This window comes from Scyliorhinus torazame, chromosome 2, assembly GCF_047496885.1.
Source record: "Scyliorhinus torazame isolate Kashiwa2021f chromosome 2, sScyTor2.1, whole genome shotgun sequence".
NCBI classification, from domain to species: domain Eukaryota; kingdom Metazoa; phylum Chordata; class Chondrichthyes; order Carcharhiniformes; family Scyliorhinidae; genus Scyliorhinus; species Scyliorhinus torazame.
In genome coordinates this window covers 43,660,903-43,675,953 of record NC_092708.1, presented here as the reverse complement: position 1 = coordinate 43,675,953, position 15,051 = coordinate 43,660,903, and the positions used below count along the sequence as shown (strand labels likewise).

Below are 15,051 nucleotides of genomic sequence, written 5' to 3'. Positions count from 1 at the left end.
GGCTTGACAGTGTAAGTGCTGAAAGGATGTCTCCCCTCATGGGAAAGTCTAGGACCAGAGGTCATAGTCTCAGAATAAAGGGGTGGCAATTTAAGACCGAGATGAGGAGGGAATTCCTCTCTCAGGGGGTTGTGAGTCTCTGGAACTCCTTGCCACAGAGAGCTGTGGCGGCAGAGTTCTTGTGTGTATTTAAGGCTGAGATAGATAGATTCTTGATCAGTAAGGGAATCAAGGGTTATGGGGAAAGGGCAGGAAAGCAGACGTGAGGAACATCAGATCAGCCATGATCTGATTGAATGGCGGAGCAGGCTTGAGGGGACGAATGGCTTACTCCTGTTCCTATTTCTGATGGTCTTATGGAATGGATTCAATTGCTGTGTACCCACAGCTTTCTGTGGTAGAGAAGTCAAAGACATGGGGGCGGGCTTGTCCAGCCTCCCAGCCGCGAGCTTCTCGGCAGTGGGAGGCGGCGCGCCATTCGCTGGAGGTGGGATCCACTGCTCCCGCTGCTGTCAATGGAAATTCCCATTGAAATTCCCACCCCACGCCGCCAGGAAACCCATGGGCAGGGGTGCACTGGAGGCGGCACCAGAGAATCTTGCCACCAGCGAGCTGCCAGAAAGTTCCGGCATGATATTTGGGTGATAAATCCAAAGATGGCCACTAAATCCACGCACCGTGAGGCTTAATCCCTTAATTGTTCAGGTGGGCAAGTGCGTAACCTGCTTCCCAATCAATATTTACAATTATGCAAATGTAATAATAGCACGACATCTCCATTTAAACTAGTTCAGGCAGTAAGGAACAAAATTCAGGTCAAATCATTTATCATTGTTGATTTTGCTCTGAAGTATGGTAATAGCTACAACTGGCCTCAGAACTGATTTCAGGATTGGAAAGTTGATCAAGGTTCCTGCGATTCAAAGCGCAGAACAATACGGCATAGAAAGAGGCCATTCGACCCATCATGCCCACTGATGGCTGTAGCATCACCAATTGCTGGTAAGATGCACCTGTGTGTAAACATTTTAACTAAGCTGCTGAAAGGGTTCACAAGGTGATAAGTGGTCACTTGCGGAAGAAAGCAGTACATTTCAGGTGAGGAAGAGCCTGCCACAGAATTAAACAAAGGGAGATAATAGATTTCTGTGGCTTGTGCAAAAACACTTACGTCACTAGCAATATGAGTTGAAGCTTTGGCAGCTTTTATTGGAATGGCATCAGCACGGAGATCATATCCCTTCTTCTTTGACTCCTCCATACTTTGCCTGTACATTTTCTATAAAGGAATAAATATGACCTAAAATTATTCCATTTTTTCCCCACAATATGAATTAAAACAGGCAAGACATGTGCAAAAGAAATGACATAAACTGCTTGTCTTTTGTTTACATTCTGTTACCAAATGGAACCACATTACTCCAATCTCAGTCATGCATTGTTGCAACTCTTCAAGTGCAATATCAAACAATCACAGAAACCTACAGCAATAAAGGAGGCCATTTAGCTTGTTTTTTAAGTGCTAGCTTTTTGAAATCACTTACTCCCCACCTTCACTTCTTGTCCATGACCTTGTTAGTTCCTCATCATGAAGTATTTGTCCAAATCCCTTCTAAAATCATTTCTGGTTGAGTCAGCTTCTCTCACCTTATCAGGTTGAGCTTGACAGCTCAATAGGAACAGAATTGCTTCTCATTCCCCTCTAGATTCCTTGTCAATTATTTTATTCTTGATCAACTCATCAGAGGGAATGATTTTCCCTATTTACTTGATTAACAACTCTCATTACTTTGAACATCTCATAACCTCCCTTCTTCATAGGAGAACATTCCTCAATTTTCCAACCTCTCTTTCTAATTTTATAGAATTCCTACAGTGCAGAAGGAGGCCATTCGCTCCATTGAGTCTGCGCTGACCCTCTGAAAGAGCACGCTACCTAGGCCCACACTCCCACCTTATCCTAATAACCCCACCCAACCTGCATATCTTTGGACACTAACAGGCAACTTTAGCATGGCCAATCCACCTAACCTGCATATCTTTAGGCATATCTTTAGGAAGCCAGAACACCCGGAGGAAACACATGCAGACAGTCACATAAAGCCAGAATTGAACCCGGGTCCCTGGTGCTGTGAGGCAGCAGTGCCGCCATGCAGTACCTCACGGTTTGCAACACTCTGATGAACCTCATTTGTACTCTTTACAATGCACAATATTCCAACTGATGCCCTCAACCAGTTTTATTCATCCATGGGGATGTGGGCATCACTAATTGCCCTAAGCTGAGTTGCTTGCTGAGCCATTTCAGAGGGCAGTTCAGAGTCTGTGGGGCAGACCAGATGAGCATGGCAGATTTCCTCCCGTGAAGGGCATTAGTGAACCAGATGGGTTTTTACAACAATGGTTCCATGGTCATCATTAGAGTTTTAATTTCAGTTTTTTACTGAATTCAAATTTCAACTTCAGCCATGATGGGATTTGAACCCCGGTCCCCAGAGAATTACCCTGGATCTCTGGATTACTAGTTCAGTGACAATGCCACTACGCCGCCGCCGCCACCACCTCCCCGTTGATTCATAATGTTCGAGCATGATCTCTTTGTTTTAAGTTCCATGCCTTAATAATAAAATCAATGTGGGTTTTAACCATTTTATCAATCTGTTCTGCCACCTTTAATGATTTACGTATATGGACAGCGAGATCACTTCACTGATCTTCTCAAGACCTGAAAATAACTCAAATCTAGACTGGAGCCAGACTATTGATAGCATAAAACAAAAACTGTCTGCCAGATACAATACAGTACCATAACTTGATAATCTTACAGAATAATTTTGCTTCTGTGTCAAGCTAATCAGTATCTTCCAGTCCAATTACTGCCTCATGCTCACAGTTTGTAACAACTGTTTGTCACATGTCAATATTTTTGCTCATTGTATTTATGCACTTTGTTTCAAAATGTTCTTTTTTTTCCGTCTGGTAGACAGGGTTAGTGATCCTGTAGCTAATCTTCTTCCTTGCTTGAACTTGAATCCGGGCAATGAAATAGTTGCTTTAACTCTCCGTGGCTGGTAGAACTTCACATTATTGACCCGGTAGCCTTTGTGTGACATGCAGTCCGAATTTTCTGCTGTCAATATTTAATTTTAGTCTGATTCCTTGAATCATTGAGCTAAGGAGTGATCTTTGATCTACTATTCTTGATGTTCTAGTATGTGCGTGATTGGGGGGGTGGGGTATTAATATTAATTACTTCGCCTGTGACTGTCTTACAGAACGGTTTGCCTGTGTTTCTCAATGGAGCGAGTTCATTTTATCCACTTGTTTGTCTTTCCTTGTATAGATTGAATTGGAAAGATGTATCTTTGCTAAATCAGAATTTCTATTCACTTGTACGTAACTAGCACATACGACGACAGGAATGAGTTCCGACTGGTGCACTTTTTACCTGACTCATGTTGTACTGGTTCACTTTAGCTAGACAAATTTCTGGCGTGTCTGGCATCACATGGATCTGAATCTTGTCCTTTTCCCAGTCTTTCTTGTAGGTTTGCTGCGCAAGAATAGATTTTGATTAATAATAGATTCTCTCGATGACATGAATGGCCGTCACAATCTATGCTTTTTAAGAGAAGGTCTTCTCACCATGTTCATGATTTGGGCATTGACCTTTGCCAACTCCATTGGCATGGATTCCATGTCAATGGTATATTTCAAAGTCTCGGGGTGCCGACGATATTTTTTCTCACAAAGGATATCGGAAGCTTTTTTGTTCTTTTCTGCCTCCAGTGAGCCAAGGGGGACCCAACCCATGCCCTTCATAAAGCCAGTGTACTCTGACTTGTAGAGATTCTGAAATAACAGGCAGAAAGATTATACATGCTGAGACTGACACCCCATTTTCAAACCTGGTAAAGAAGACCACTATCAGAGTCAATTCTAATTAATATTCCCAAGGTGAAAGACTTTCTAATAATCTCCAAGGCCGAAAAGATGAGACTTTGCCAATAACACTCAGAATCAGAATAAATAGGCAGGCCGCAGAATCGTTTTCCAATTCTCCCTCATTCCCTGGGAAAATATCTGGCCTCCACTCTGCATGGCACAGCACAGAGTAGAATTCCTCTGAAATCGCGGATGCAAACTCATTGTGTTAATGGCAGGGTACTCATTTTCAACCAATAAATGTATACACATTGTGTTTAATGGAGCACCCAGTTCATTACTTTTTTGTCCCGCAATGCATTAAAGTAACAGTAGTGATAGTTTTCACCGGCTTAATGGTATTAGGAAAATTCTTCATGATCAACTGCAACTGAGGCATCCCATTCAGGCCAGGAATATAAGAATGTCTAATAGCGACACGTTATATCTATAAAAGACAATGTTTGGAAAGTGCTACAGGACATACTGAGGTCATGAAAGGAACTGTACAAATGCAAGTCTTGTTGCCCTTTTCTTTGCTGACTACTATTCTCATAGAGCTGTATTGAAGTCTTTGTCTACATTATGTGTGCAAGCCAGGAGATGGCTAGAAACCACAATCTTTGGACTAAGAGTAAAGAGCACAATCACTCAGCTGAATCCCTTAAATCAGCTGTTAAACCTGAACTTTGCCGATCTCTGTTACTTGTCTACTGCCCGTCTTGACTAGTTGTATCATTAGACAGGGCTGGTGTGTGTGCTAATGTATGCATTGCCTTCGTATTTCTGTATTTTTAAATTTGACATAGAATGCACAGTTATTGTTATTGATAAAAGCCTAATACATTTCACTGTCATGACTTACATCGCTCTGTATGTTCATCATGTTCCTGGCCAGTTCCAAGTTCATTGCATCAGGGGGGATTACGTAGCGATGGATGAGACGCTTATAGTTAATGTTGCTGGCCGCTTCCTGCGATTGTTTGGCAGCTGTGATACTGACCATGTCCATTGGTGTGTTGTATTTTGTCTTGAGCTTCTCATAGTTTTTCTTGTACTCGCGATCTGACTGAAGCTTAGCAACTTGCATGAAGTGGACAAGCTTGGGGTCATCCTGAAGGCTGCGGAAGCCAATGTGTTTTCCTTTGCCCTTTTCATAGGCCAGTTTGTATTTGTACTAAAATGGAATGCAGAACTCGTATTACATGAGGTAGTGCTTACATTGAATTTTGTGCACAATGTATGTGATTTGTTACACTTAATTCAAAGAACAAAGGACAATACGGCACAGGAACAGGCCCTTCAGCCCTCCAAGCCTGTACCGGTCATGATACCACCCTTGGCCAAAACACTCAGCACTTCCTAGTACCATATCCCTCAATATCCATCCAAAGGGGCTGATTTAGCACATAAGAACATAAGAACTAGGAGCAGGAGTAGGCCATCTGGCCCCTCGAGCCTGCTCCGCCATTCAATGAGATCATGGCTGATCTTTTGTGGACTCAGCTCCACTTTCCGGCCCGAACACCATAACCCTTAATCCCTTTATTCTTGAAAAAACTATCTATCTTTATCTTAAAAACAGTTGATGAAGGAGCCTCTACTGCTTCACTGGGCAAGGAATTCCATAGATTCACAACCCTTTGGGTGAAGATGTTCCTCCTAAACTCAGTCCTAAATCTACTTCCCCTTATTTTGAGGCTATGCCCCCTAGTTCTGCTTTCACCCGCCAGTGGAAACAACCTGCCCGCATCTATCCTATCTATTCCCTTCATAATCTTATATGTTTCTATAAGATCCCCCCTCATCCTTCTAAATTCCAACGAGTACAGTCCCAGTCTACTCAACCTCTCCTCGTAATCCAACCCCTTCAGCTCTGGGATTAACCTAGTGAATCTCCTCTGCACACCCTCCAGTGCCAGTACGTCCTTTCTCAAGTAAGGAGACCAAAACTGAACACAATACTCCAGGTGTGGCCTCACTAACACCTTATACAATTGCAGCATAACCTCCCTAGTCTTAAACTCCATCCCTCTAGCAATGAAGGACAAAATTCCATTTGCCTTCTTAATCACCTGTTGCACCTGAAAACCAACTTTCTGCGACTCATGCACTAGCACACCCAGGTCTCTCTGCACAGCAGCATGTTTTAATATTTTATCATTTAAATAATAATCCCTTTTGCCGTTATTCTTACCAAAATGGATAACCTCACATTTGTCAACATTGTATTCCATCTGCCAGACCCTAGCCCATTCACTTAGCCTATCCAAATCCCTCTGCAGACTTCCAGTATCCTCTGCACTTTTTGCTAAATAGCTATCTTGTAATGCAGAATAAAGCAGCAGCGTGGGTTCAATTCCCGGCCACCCTGAACATGCGCCGGAATGTGGCGACTAGGGGCTTTTCACAGTAACTTCATTGAAGCCTACTTGTGACAATAAGTTATTGTTATTATTATTATTATCAATGTAACTGTTTCCTCGTATTGTTCACATGTTAGCCTAATATTGTTGTTCTAATGAGAAATTAGCCATACAGGATATTTGACAATTTTGACTTCAAAGGTTTTTGAATCTTAAGCGGTCACTACCTCAGTAAGTTGTCTCACCTTGTATTCCAGGTGAAAAGACAAATTTCCAGTTGCAGATCACTCATGCATTGAAGCGCGCATTCTGAAATGGTGCCACCCTGCTATAGAACTTCCATCCATTAAAATGGAAGGAAATCACAGACAACACACACTGATTTCCGATATTGGCTTCCAGTTATGTGCAGCTGTCAGACAGAGTGAAGCTCGCACAGCAGTGATGGCAATTTGGAAAACTATTAAATGAAACTCTAATCTGTTGAAGCGTCCTCATTTCTTGTTGGTGGCTAATCGAGCGAAGCATACATCTTTGTGACAAACATTTCAATTCTGCTAATTCCTATGGCAACACCAGAGGAACACAACAAAAAATATTCATGCAAACCAAATAGGAGATAAAAATGTGAGGACTAAATTTTCAGGTTATAAGTTGGAGTATAGTGTTCAATTCTGGTCGCCACACTACCAGAAGGATGTGGAGGCTTGAGAGAGGGTGCAGAAGAGATTTACCAGGATGTTGACTGGTATGGAGGGCATTAGCTATGAGGAGCGGTTGAATAAACTCGGTTTGTTCTCACTGGAATGACGGAGGTTGAGGGGCGACCTGATAGAGGTCTACAAAATTATGAGGGGCATAGACAGAGTGGCTAGTCGAGCTTTTTCCCAGTGTAGAGGGGTCAATTACTAGGGGGCATAGGTTTAAGGTGCGAGGGGCAAGAAGGTTTAGAGTAGATGTATGAGGCAAGTTTTTTACACAGAGGGTAGTGGGTGCCTGGAACTCGCTGCCGGAGGAGGTGGAAGCAGGGATGATAGTGACATTTAAGGGGCATCTTGACAAATACATGAATAGGATGGGAATAGAGGGATACAGACCCAGGAAGTGTAGAAGATTGTAATTTAGTCAGGCAGCATGGTCGGCACGGGCTTGGAGGGCCGAAGGGCCTGTTCCTGTGCTGTATTTTTCTTTGTTCATTGTTCTTATGTAAAGAATACATTTATTGCAATACCTGCTGTATGGATATATTTGCATAAGGGTCAAGCTTTTGAAACTAATTTTTTAGTTAAAAGTCATGTGTTTGACTTTTACATAGGTGATATTTTTGAAGGCTATCTTTGACTTGGGCTCAAAAAAAGACCATTGCAATAGAATACAGTGAAAATCAACAATGTTTTCATAATGTGAGCAAATAAAAACTTATATGTTTACATGCTGGAAGCATTTATTTATCTGGTACTCATTTTCATTTGTATTTATGTACAAATGAAATTCATTTGTATTTGTGTACAAATGAAATCAAATCAGTAACGTCTCCAGGTTTATACTTTGGGTTCCGAAATTTTGGGGCTCGGCTCCCCGAAATACTAGGGTGGGGTTTTACATAAATTTTATGAAAAAATGTGTTTGTTGGGCCAGAATTCATGGGGTCTACACTTTTACATGAGTATTTCCTGTAAAAATGTTTTCTTGTGCTTAGTAATGATGCAACTTCAAATGAAAGCCAACTTAGCAATAGCGATGTTGCAAACTATCTATCCTCCTGTGCACAATAACCATAATACCATCTGCTGCATTTAAACATTTGCATGGGTTTGGTGAGAATAGTGAAAATCAGGTCTCCTGGGGGAGTAATTGTGTAATAGATTATAACTGGTAAAGATACCAAAAAAAACTTACATCACTGGCAATGTCCCTTGAGGCTTTTGCAGCCTTTATTGAAATAGCATCTGGCATCAGGTGATAACCTTTCTTCTTCGAATTCTCCCAGCCAGATCTGTATAATTTCTATTTAAAAGAAAGGTAGGAAGTTGCTAACACCATTCGTTATCCAACTGCAACTGAAATTATGTCAACTGCCTCCACTGGACTGCTTTATTTTGTTAAAAAACGTTCACATATTTATTGTTGACCTTCAACAATTTTTGTACTTGCTAACTTCACTCCGAAATGGCTCAGCACTGAACTTAAGATTGTTCTGGATTCTTCCATCAGGGCAATGGATTTCTCTCAATCTATTTTATCAAATCAGTTTGTTCTTTTAAACAACTAGAAAGGATCACTCCTCAACCTTCTAAATCAAGGGAATACAAGCAATGTTAATGCAAACTTTCCTCATAATTTAACGCTTCACATCCTGAAAGCATTTTAATGAATCTACCGTCCAAGACCGATGTATCTTTCCTGACATTTAATCCTCAAATCCGAAAGTACACTCTCATTTTTCAATTCCAAGATAAGAGCCAAAAGTCTTTTGATCTATTTCATCATTTCTGTACTTACGTGTACTTTTTAAAAAAATCATTCTTGCGGACTGGGGATCGCCGACTAGGCCAACATTTTATTACCCATCCCAAATTGCCTTTAGAAAAGTGGGGAAGTCCCTGTGATGGAGGTGCTATTAGGGAGGGAGTTCCAGGGTTTTGACCCAGTGACAATGAAGGAACGGCAATATGTTTCCAAGTTAATATGGCGAGTGGCTTGGAGGGGAACTGCTGTGTGGTGGCAGACCCAGGTATCTGCTACTCTTGTCCTTCTACACGGTAGTGGTCAGGGGTTTGGATGGTGCTGCCTCAGGAGCCTTGGAGAATTCCTGCAGTGCATCTTGTAGATGGCACACACTGCTGTCACTGTGCGTCGGTGGTGGAGTAAGTGAATGTTTGTGGATGGGGAGCCAGTCAAGTGGTCTGCTTTGCTCTAGATGGTATTGAGCTTCTTGAGTGTTGTTGGAGCTGCCCTTATCCAGGCAAATGGAGAGTATTCCATTACACTGTGCATTGTAAATGGTGAACAGCCTTTGGGGAGTCAATAGGTAAGTTACTCACCACAGAGTTTCTAGCCCTTGCGGTCACAGTATTTGTAGCCACAGTATTAATATTTATATGGCTAGTCCAGTTCTGCTTCTGCTCAATGGTAACCCCAAGGATGCTGATTGATAGTGGGGTATTCAGCAATGGTAATGACACTGAGGGCGGGATTCTCCGTCCTGCCAACCCCAATTTCCGCCATGTTGCGTCCCTGCCAGCAGCGGGATTCTCCCTTCCCGCAGTAGGCCAATGGGGTGTCCCATTGTGGCCACCCCACAGCGTCAGGAAACCACCGGGCATGGGTGGGTTGCTGGCAAAGCGGAGCACCCCACCGAAGGAAAATCCAGCCCATGGTTTTTCACCATTATTAAACCGTTCTGAGTTGTCTTTTACAAATATGAATAGATTACTTCAAACTTCTCCACATTGAACTTTATCTATTCATGCTCTTCCCACTCATGACTTTATATGCTGGGCAGCACGGTGGCTCACTGGTTTGCACTGCTGCCTCGAGGCGCAATCCCGGCCCAGGGTCACTGTCCGCGTGAAGTTTGCACATTCTCCCCGTGTCTGCGTGGGTCACATCCCCACAACCGAAAAGATGGGCAAGATAGGTGGATTGACCAGGCTAAATCGCCCCTTAATTGGAAAAAAAAAAATTGGATACTCTAAATTTATGGGGGGAAAAAGGAAGAAAGAAAATGACTTTCTATGCTAAGCCATGACTTTAACATTTTCAACACTGGGGTTTACTGAGGAATCAACTAGCTTCTCAAAATTTGGTAAGTAATCCCTTAGCAGGAGGATTCAGCAGTAATTAGAGCTGCATCACAAACACAACAGAAGCCATATGATAATTTAATTTCTGCCACAACACAGTTGTTACTTACCTCACTCATATTCATTTGGTTGATTTTGGACAACACAATTTCTGGTGTGTCTGGCATAACATTGGTCTTGTTCTTGTCTTTATCCCATGCCTGAGTGTATAATTTCTGTCAACAAAATGTAAGAATATTAAAAGTGACTGATCAAAAAAGCAGGACTGAGAAAGGATGACGCTCATCTTGACGGTCCCTATACTTCAAAATGGAGCAGTTAGTGAAGCACCTTCTGACACAGAAAATGGTAGAACATAACCCACTGCCACAGTTATCTCCTTAGATAAGCTCAGAGCTCAAACATACAGTTCATGGACTGGCGATGATGGGGAGATTCTGTACAGAGTCCAGTAATCCTTCCAAAATCAGGAGAGCACTCAACTTCAATCAAGCATTTCTTAGGGGCAGCACGGTGGCCCCGGGATTAGCACTGCTGCTAATTTAAATTGCTTTGTCGAATGCTTTCCTGCGCAGGACAATAGTCCGGGGGAGGTTTCCGGTTCTGGACAATTGCCGGGCAAACCCTCACCTGGGAACATCGGAGATGGATTCCCCAGCGCACCTTTGGGGGTCACAGCTTTCAAATCCTGTGCAGGGGAGCCAGGAACGTCCCAACCTCTATTTGAAAAAATACTTCCCAGTGTGACTTGGGATGTTTGATGGTGGTGAAAACACTCTATAGTAGCAAACAGGATTACAGCCGGGGTTGTACAGTTGTGTTAAGTGTCATGGGCTAGAAATGAATCAGCCAGAGTTTCCTGCTGCTGATTGCTGCTCAGTAGAGGAGCTTAGCTGTGCTGCACCTGGGAGATATACCTTCCAGGGGAAAGAGGCAGTCAGAAAACTGGGGATTGGAAACGTTAAAATTTGATGTCTGCAGAGGAAGAGTTTGCCCCACAATCTTTACCTTATTCATCATCTGGGCATTACTCTTGGCCAAAACGATTTCAAGAGAATCAGGGATACTTGTGAATGCTAATTTGTCAGGGGGCTGACGGTATTTCTTCTCACTCGCTATGTCAGTCGCTTTTTTTGCCTTCTCCACATCCAAGGAGCCGATGGGAACCCAACCGAGGCCTTTAAACCAAGTGTTATAATCCATTTTGTAATTGTTCTGCGGAAATCAAAAAGGAATCATTTTGAGTTAAGCAGTAGTCGCTCACAGACGGACAGGTTCTTTGATTTGCAATTTGAAATACCGGCTGACCCAAAGCAATATGCACAAAATCCCAAAAGAAAGCTAAAATTGACCGGGCGCAGCGGACATATTGCCGAATGGAAATGTAACTGCCTTTCAAACTGGAGTCTCCTCAGCGCTTAAATATGAGGAGATTTGATAAAATCCAGTACAAAATGCAGAGCACCTTGGAAATTTTACTTATCCTGAACCTGAAGCTGGATATCCATGTAACCAGATTATATAACCAGCAGGCTATTTCGGACGACTAAACACAGACAGCATTGTGTCTGCCAGAGTCCTTTCTAGATGTAAGATTTTGATAGTACCACTCATTTTTGGGATTTCATGTCGGTCTGAGGCAACGTTTACGGATTTTATCTTGACTACTTTTTAAACAGGTCAGTTTAAAATTCTGCGAGTGAGACAGTTCACAGTGAAGGCAGGGTGGGAACAGGGTGGCGGCTGAACGATCTTCTGTCAGTTTCAGAGGAATAAACAACAGGGTAGAGCTCAGCAGCTTTTACCTCAGTATGACATCTTGGACACGATTCAGCGATCCCGCTGTGCCTGGCGCGGATATGGGCGCAACGGGTGAAACACGCGAGAGCTCCAAATCGGGCTCCGCGTCAGGTGCCAGGCTGGTCGCGAGTCACCCTGGGCGAGATCCAGATCTGCATATTTAAATTAGCCTATTGACTGCAAGTTCTCCCGGTTCCCGGGACTCAATGGCCAAACCTGAGAGACCTCGCCCGGGCACCGTTTCGTACTGGTCCACACAAATGTGGCACAGGTGTAATGGCACTTTGGTGGGGGTGTCTCTCAGCCATTGGAGACCCTTGAGTGCTCGGGGACAGGGCACAGAGACACCCTGGCACTGCCCCTGGCCTGAAAGGTGGGAGGGGAGAGAAGATCGGGGCAGTCAATCAAAATGGCGGCCCGATCTGAGAACATCCGTTTTTGCGGGCGAGATCAGTCCGCCAGCAGGAAATCTCCAGTGCGGCCTCAGCCGGGAGAAACCCGAGGCCAAAAAAAAGACAAAGTGCCGTTGAATATCGGAGTGATTCTTGGCACTGTAGCCATCTGAGATGGCCACCTGCAAAGGACCATGGGAATTATGGCCAAACAAGGACTCAGACAGATACACAGCCTATGTGTAAACACAGGTAACCAGACCTGACTGAAACCCCCGCTCATTTGCATTTTAATGGCCCATTTTCCCAGGACAATAGAACTCCAATCAAGCAACCGGTACAGCCACAGACTGATCGGCGCCACTCCCCTTACTCAGAAAGCACAACTGCCAAGGTCCATGACTGCGAGGGATCCACCCAGCCACCAAGGCACCCTCCCCTTTATTGGCCGAAATCGAAGAGAATGATCAGAGCCCTGTCGAACTATTGGGTCCAAGGTTAAGGACCGCCCCAAAGAGCGCAAAATCCCAGAGGGATAAAAGAGAGCACAGCCATGTGTTCCGTCTCTTTTGGATCCGGCCTGTGCCAGCCCAATTGCAGCAGGAACAGCCAGCCAAGTTCAAGACCAACGATCGCTACCTGACGGCTGAGCCCAGCAGAGACAGAGCCACTTTCTCCGAACCAGCCAAGTGAAATCCATTAGCACAGTGCGGGTCGCCCTGAAGTTAAGTATAGGTTATGTAGCTGATAGATGTAGTTTAACTCGTAGTAGATATTGTGTTTGCATGTTGAGATAACTCTTGTGTATGTAAATAAACCATCTTTTGAACTAACTAACTGGTTGTGTGGACATTTGATCGATATAAGGGAAGGCTTGTGGTTCACTAAGATAAATAGAAATCCCACAGTACTGGCGACGCTGTTGGGACCGAAACAGAGCAACAGCACTGCAGCCAAACATGCCCAACAGTAGATTTTATGTCCGCTGAATCGCGCCACTTATCTTTAACCCTAACCCTAACTCTAACCCTAACCCTAACCCTAACCGTGTATTATTAGGTTTGATTGGTGAGCCATATCGTCGGGAAAACACCTCTATTTTAAAAGGAAGTCACTTCTTTCTGTTATGGTAGGAGTTGTTATTCTTAATTGTCTTGGGATAATTTTCTTCGGGTGGCATGGGTGGCTTAGTGGTTAGCACTGCTGCCTGACCAGCACCAGGGACCCGGGTGCAATTCCGGCATTGGCTGACTGTCTGTGTGGAGTTTGCATATTCTCCCCATGTCTGCGTGGATTTCCTCCGGATGCTCTGGTTTTTTCCCACAATCCAAAGATGTGCAGGTCAGATGGGGTTGCGGGGATAGGCCGGGGGTAAATGGCCTGGGTGGGGAGCTCTTTCCATAGGGTCCGTGCAGACTCAATGAACTGAATGGCCTCATTCTGTGCTGTAGGGATTTTATGATTCCATGACTCCCTATGGGATCTGTGGGACTTGGGCAATTTGTAGATGGGAATGTCTACGATAGGTTGCACTATTGATGAGGATATAACATTGAGCAGCTACTCTGTATGTACAAGGATGTGACATTTGTTTACAATAAAATGTTCCTTCCATGGCCCAGGAAATAAGGGATGGAAATTTGTCTTCAGTCTACATGACCCCTGTGACAGAGATGGGGTGACACCAGTTGACCCTCACCCTAAGATAATGAAAAAGGCTAACTTAGATTATTTCCAATTAAGGGATGATGAACAAGGAGAATAAAGGATAAAAGTCTTTGTTGGCAAGGTTTTGCCATGGCTTCTGTGGCCTTCTGAGACACGGCTCAACATGTCATCACTTCAGAGTCAGAAGGAAGACATTGCCTGTGCTAGCTGCACTCGAGCAATCCTAGGGCCTGAGGGAGAAGAATTCTTCCATGTTGTCTTCACTGTTTGCGGTTAAGTATTAGTAACATTCTGCTCAATAAACTCTATTTGATTCATATATATTAGCTGTTTGTACCTTGTTAGGTTAGATACAACCAGCGAAATTAAGAATTCAAAACTTAGATATTTTAAATAAAAGGGTTTTGTACCTCAAAACCCCTAAACATACATCGGGAATTGTTACACTGGGGCAAGGACCACTAAAAGGGGCAGAGGCAATAAAACACTGTCAGGAATTAATATGTTGATGTTCCATTCAAGCAAAATTGCCTCAATGTCTTTTTTTATTCGTTTATAGGGTGTGGGCTTCATTGGTTGGGCCATCATTTGTTGCCCATCCCTACCTGCCCTTGAGAAAGTGATGGCCAGGTCCCTTTTTGAACCGGTATGACATCCATCATTTAATCACCCATTTTTCCCTGGATTTCAGGCAGAGGTAATATTTATTTTAAAAAGGCTTCAGGGTGGAATTTATATTGTCGATATTTTATGGAGTTATGAGCATTGAAAAATAGGATCATACAAACAGAACAAAGCCATTCGGCTTGCCATGCCCAGGCCAGCTCTTTGAAAGAGTGACCTCCACCCCTATTGTTCTATCGAGTACATTTTGTAAATCTGCTGTTGAATCTGCTTTGCAGGTAGTGCTTTTCAGATCATATCAGCTCGCTGTGTAAAGAGATTTGCCCTTCTGGTTCCTGGTTCTCCTTATTTACTCCATCAAAACCCTTCAGAATTTTGAACATCTCTATTTAGTCTCACCTTAACCTTCATTTCTTCAAGCAGAATAATCTTGGTTTCCATGCTCTCTCTATGTAACTAAAAGTTCCTCAT

At 43.5% G+C, this 15,051-nt stretch overlaps 1 protein-coding gene across 50 annotated transcripts in view; it reads right to left on the bottom strand.

Moving 5' to 3' along the window:
- Positions 1–15,051, bottom strand: part of neb (nebulin) — a 376,446-nt gene that overhangs the window by 256,119 nt on the left and 105,276 nt on the right. For all 50 annotated transcript variants that reach the window (XM_072470732.1, XM_072470804.1, XM_072470803.1 and 47 more), the window contains 7 exons: positions 11,105–11,311; positions 10,207–10,311; positions 8,190–8,297; positions 4,790–5,101; positions 3,646–3,852; positions 3,449–3,553; positions 1,172–1,279 (listed from right to left, as the gene is read on the bottom strand). In XM_072470732.1, the coding sequence (XP_072326833.1) occupies positions 1,172–1,279; positions 3,449–3,553; positions 3,646–3,852; positions 4,790–5,101; positions 8,190–8,297; positions 10,207–10,311; positions 11,105–11,311 (1,152 nt within the window). The remainder of the gene's footprint in view (positions 1–1,171; positions 1,280–3,448; positions 3,554–3,645; positions 3,853–4,789; positions 5,102–8,189; positions 8,298–10,206; positions 10,312–11,104; positions 11,312–15,051) is intronic.